The sequence below is a fragment of the Strix aluco genome, chromosome 4, assembly GCF_031877795.1.
Source record: "Strix aluco isolate bStrAlu1 chromosome 4, bStrAlu1.hap1, whole genome shotgun sequence".
Classification (NCBI taxonomy): domain Eukaryota; kingdom Metazoa; phylum Chordata; class Aves; order Strigiformes; family Strigidae; genus Strix; species Strix aluco.
This window is the reverse complement of record NC_133934.1, coordinates 2,041,343-2,046,317: the sequence shown is the minus strand read 5'-3', so window position 1 is coordinate 2,046,317 and position 4,975 is coordinate 2,041,343. Positions and strand designations below refer to the sequence as shown.

General features: G+C 59.6%; 1 protein-coding gene across 1 annotated transcript; it reads left to right on the top strand.

The window, feature by feature from the left end:
• Positions 1–3,660: 3,660 nt before the first annotated feature.
• Positions 3,661–4,968, top strand: EGR4 (early growth response 4). Its single transcript, XM_074821255.1, has one exon. The coding sequence runs from the start codon at positions 3,661–3,663 to the stop codon at positions 4,966–4,968; it is 1,308 nt and encodes a 435-aa protein (XP_074677356.1).
• The last annotated feature ends 7 nt before the right edge of the window (positions 4,969–4,975 follow it).

The following is a 4,975-nucleotide window of genomic DNA, read 5'->3' as shown; positions in this document are numbered from 1 at the left end:
ACGACACATTTCACCCCAGGAAGGCTATCCCGCCTCCTCGCCAGCCAAGTGCCCCTTCTGGGAAGGGAAACGCTGTGCCAGCACCTGATCCCAGAGCTTGGCTTTAGTCACGGTCACGTTTTCCCATTACCTCATGCGTGGTGTCACCTCCACGGTCGGAGCTAACACAGCCACACTCCTCCCATGGAAACTGCCATCCAAGAGGGTCACTTCAGACTGTTTTTTTAATATAAGTGGGTCTCTCAAACTTAAAAGAAAAAAAGCATTTATCAAGAGGAAGAGGGCACATTAGACAGTACCTATACAGCCACCCCTGTATAGTCAGCAGCGCTCTCCCAGGCAGTCAAGGCATATAGAAACCACATGATAATTGTTTATTTTCTTATCTGGGGAACTGAAGTGTCACCACTATTTTAGGGTCATCTCTGAGGATGAAGAGAAGTTTATGAGAGCTGCCTCTGCCCCATGGCAGTAGCAGGGGACCTTCCCATGGCATTGTATAAAAGGTGTGACTGTTTTTTCCATCTCCAGGAGAAAAGAAGAGCTGTTTGTCCTGGCAGTGGTTGTCCCAGGGATGTGCGTGGCAGCGACAGCCAGGATCTGGACTCCAGCTTAGAGACTGGAGGCTCTACACACCCTAAAGCCCAACATCCCAGTTAAAATGTGGTACAGCCAAATAGAATAAGAGCAGCCAAGGTCTGATGGGTCCATCTAACGCAGCCAAGGAGAGGTGAAGAAGAGAACAAGGACCCTGAGTTCCATCCCTTGGTCATATCCCACTGGCATCGAGCAGCTCCCCTAAGCAGCAGGTTGGGGTTGTGTTTAGTAGCCACAGATGGACTGTTTTGAACCTGTTTATCATCTTGGTCCCCGTGAAGTCCTGAAGCACCGAGTTCCAGTTTCATCGAGCACTGCAGGGCTAAGTGTTGCCTTTGGTTTGCCTGAAACCCGCTTTCTGGCCATTGCACTGGGCTCCCTGCAGCTCCTGTGAGATGAGAAACAGTGAATAATTGGATCCCACTCACCATTTCCACACTCTGATAGTTTTCCGGATCTCTCTCCATCCCCTCTTTTATTTCCAACCTGAACCTTACAGCTCATTCCCTGACACTCCCTGAATCACCAGCTGGGCTTAATGCTTCTTTGCACCTCTTCACCAGCAATCTCGGTGCATTTTGCAGAGGCAACGATGAACAGCCTGTCCCCAACGTGGGGAATCGCCGCTTGACACATTTCGGAGCGATTTGCCCAAGGTAACGCAGTGAGTCACTGCTGGAGCCACCAATAGCACCGGGGCAGGGCCCCGCTTCAGCCGCTGCGCCCCGGCTTGAGCGTCGCGCGGCCCCGCGGACTCGGATGCGGGCACTGCTGCACGTCCCCAACGGAGCTGGCCCTCCAGCAAGGGCTGTGAGCACACGGAGGCAGGGAAAACACGCAGGTAGGGGGGCTGGGGAGAGGTCCCCTCCTCCTTTCTAGCCCCTCTGCACCCCACAGCTTTCTCCTGCAGACCCCAGTGCAGGGGCAACCTCCTCATCAGCCGCCTTGCACTGCAAAACGGCGGGTTTGTACCTGTAAATATTTTTATAGGTGTGTTTTATAGTGGGGTCTGAACCCAACAGCCAGAGAAAACCTTCCCCTCTCCAGCCAAACCGCCTGTGCTGGATGCTGGTGGTGATCCGCTCGCCAAAGCATCGCTGCGCATCCAGGATCAGCTTCCAAATCCATGTTGGAAATTTAGAAATCTCCAGACAATGAAGCAGGGAAAGCAACAGCCTCCAGCCTTGCTTCACTGGAGGCTTCACCCCACCACAGCGGCTGGGGGGGTCGGGAGGATGCTCAGGGCGCTGTGGCGGGGGTGGAAGCACTGCCAAGATCCTTCCGAATCATGGCTCGTGTTGAGTCCGCTCTTCAAACATCCCCCTGCGACGAGCCGGTGGGATTTGCAGGATGGATCTGCCCTCTCCCAGCCCAACTCCATGCCTATGGCACGCCGGCCTGGGTGGGAGCCATGAACTCGGATGACTGAAACGCGGCGAGGGAGCTGGCCGCAGCGTTTGCCTTCTCTTTTTGGCCGCTTGCTCAATCGCAGGAGGAGCCGGGATCCACTTCACGGCTCCAAATCAAAGCAAACACGAAATGCCAGCAGAAAGTATTGCAAAATCAGGCACGGAAAGAAGGGGAGGCAAGGCGGCGGGGAGGGGGGGGGGATAGCAAACCCAGCACCTTGCACGCTTCTAGAAAGAACAAGAGCAACAAAAGGCATTCAGAGGGAAAAAAATAGCAGAAGGCGAATAAGAGCCTGGGGAGATGTAAATCTGGAAGAACAGCAGCCCACGTTGGGAGGGGAGCCAAAGCGCCAGTGCATTGCTGCGGCGCAAGGGCCGGATCCGGAGGGGTCCCCAGCACCCCCCAAACCCCCCTTCCCCCCCCCAGCCCAGCCGTGGGATCTGCAGGGACGAAGCTGAACCCTGCAGGAGAGCCAAAGCTGCGTGCACACGCGTGTGCTTGCACACTCGTGTGTGCATGAGGGGGGGGGGGGCGTGATGCGGAAGGTGGGATTGGGGGGGGGGGGGGGGATGGGCAGGATTCCGGGGGGGGGCGCAGACACACACACCCAGAGATCTGTTAAAAATATCGCGATTAATAGTTGCAAAAGAGAGAGATGGATGGAAAAATAATTTAAAAAAAAAAAAAAAAAAAAACCAACACAGAAAAGGGGGAGGGGAAGGGAGGGGGAGGGGGAGGGAGGGGGCAGCGCGTCACGGGAGAGATTTCCTTATTGGGGCTCCCTAACCCACATCCTGAGTCCATATTCGGGCATTTACGTCACGGCGGCCTCGCTGGGGACTCCAGAAATGGCTGCGGCGGAAGGTCGGAGCAGCCCCGCTGCAGCTATAAAGGGGGCGGCGGGGAGGGAGAGCCGGGTGTCCGCACGGGCTGCCGCTGCTGCCTGCCCCCCCCCTCCTCCTCCCCACACCTCACCCCGCCTCCTCGAGATCTGCCCCCCCCAGCCCCGGGGGCACAGCACCCCCCAACCCCAGCACCCCCCGGATTGCCCCAAGCCCCCCAACAGCATCCCCCCGGCTCGCCCTGAGCATCCTCTAGCTCGCCCCCAGAACCTCCCCAGCCCCCCCCCCCACCTCCTCCGGCCGTGCCTTCAAGGGAGATGCTCAACGTTATGGATTTCTCCTGCCCGGACCCGCTTTACTCCAAGTACGAGGAGAGCTGTGAGATGAAAACCGGGGAGCTGCAGGGCTTGGAGCAGCCTGAGCAGCAACTTCTGGCAGAGACGGATTTTCTCGGAGGTGAGGGCAGGGGGAAGCCGGCCAGGGGGGAGGGACCCCGTTGGGAGTCATACCTACAGCCGGGAATCAGGCATCTTCCCCTCCTCTGCCCCCCAGCCCCTGGCTGTGGGTTCAACACTCCCCCTCTAGCCCAGGCGGGGGGTCCTGGGGGTGCTGCCGGGGAAGGGGGGGGTGAAGCCCAAAGCTCCCTGCGTGGTCCCGGGGACACGGCTGGGACGGGGACCTCGCAGTGACGCAACATCAGCCTCCCGCTGTTCCCCCATCTCCCGCTTCCCCCCCCCCTCCATCCCCGCATCCCTCCATCCCTCTAACCGTCGTCCCCTCTGCATCCCCAGGTGAGCTGCTGGGCCCCCCGATGAGCGGCGGGGCGGTGGATTACTCCCTCCTGGGCAGCCAACCCTCCCCTTCGCTCAGCTACACCGGCAGCTTCTTCATCAAGGCGGTACCGGAGCATCCCCAGGACCAGGAATCCCTCTTCAACCTGATGTCGGGGATCCTGGGCATCTCCCCCTTCGCCTCCTCCGAGGGCCACCAAAGGCACCTGGATGCTCTTTACCCCTGTCCCGAGGTGGCTCAGAGCCAGCTGGACCTTTATGCCGCTTGTCAGCCTGAACTGAACGGAGCCACGCAAACCCCCTTCCCGGAGCAGGGCTACGGTGGCTTCCCCGCAGCTGAGGGGGCTCAACCCCTCCAGCCCCAACCCACCTTAGGAAACACCTCGCAGTGCTTCTTCCAGCCCAAGCTCCTGGACAACAAGCAGGACATCAAGCTGCCCTCCGGTTCCCCACCCCTGGACAAGTTTAAAGCCTCCTGCACCCAGTGGGAGCCCATCACCCAGCATCAGGCCTACTTGCCCGCTGGCTACCATTCTCCCGAAGCTTTCCCAGCTGGGGAGGGTGGCCAGGGGCTGTTCCACCCGCTGGGCTCCAAGATGGAGAGCGTCTTGTCCGTCAGCTGCCAGTCGGAGCTCGGCAGCCTGGCAGAGGACGCTGCCTGCTTCGGCACCCATCTGGGCTTCGGCTGTGAGCCAGAAAACTTCCCAGCCCGCGGGGACTTTGCCGACGCCAAGATCCACAACCTCCCTCCTCCGTTGATGCCGGAGTTCGACACCTCCTTGGCCCAGCCTGAAGTCCTGCCGGGTCTGATGAGCTCTGCCGAGCTCCTCCATCCTCACCCCTCACCCTCCGTCCCCCCCACGGACTTTTTGGGCCACCCTTCCTCTTCCTCCATCCCTTCCCTGCTGCCCGCCAACCCTCCTGCCTTGGCCGAGCCCAAGAAGAAGACCCGCCGGACCAAGTGCTCTTCCAAATGCTTCTGCCCGAAACCCCACGAGAAGGCTTTCGCCTGCCCGGTGGAGAACTGCATCCGGAGCTTCGCCCGCTCGGATGAGCTCAACAGGCACCTCCGCATCCACACAGGCCACAAACCCTTCCAGTGCCGCATCTGCCTGAGGAACTTCAGCCGCAGCGACCACCTCACCACCCACATCCGCACCCACACCGGCGAGAAACCCTTCTCCTGCGACACCTGCGGCCGCCGCTTCGCCAGGAGCGACGAGAAGAAACGTCACAGCAAGGTCCACCTGAAGCAAAAAGCCCGGACGGAGGAGAAGCTCAAAGGTTTGGGGTTCTTCTCGGTGGGTCTCTCCTTCGGGACACTGTGAAGCCCCG

Bases quoted from the DNA above. Each gene is read 5' to 3' on its own strand.
- EGR4 (XM_074821255.1), top strand. From the start codon at position 3,661: ATGAGCGGCGGGGCGGTGGATTACTCCCTCCTGGGCAGCCAACCCTCC.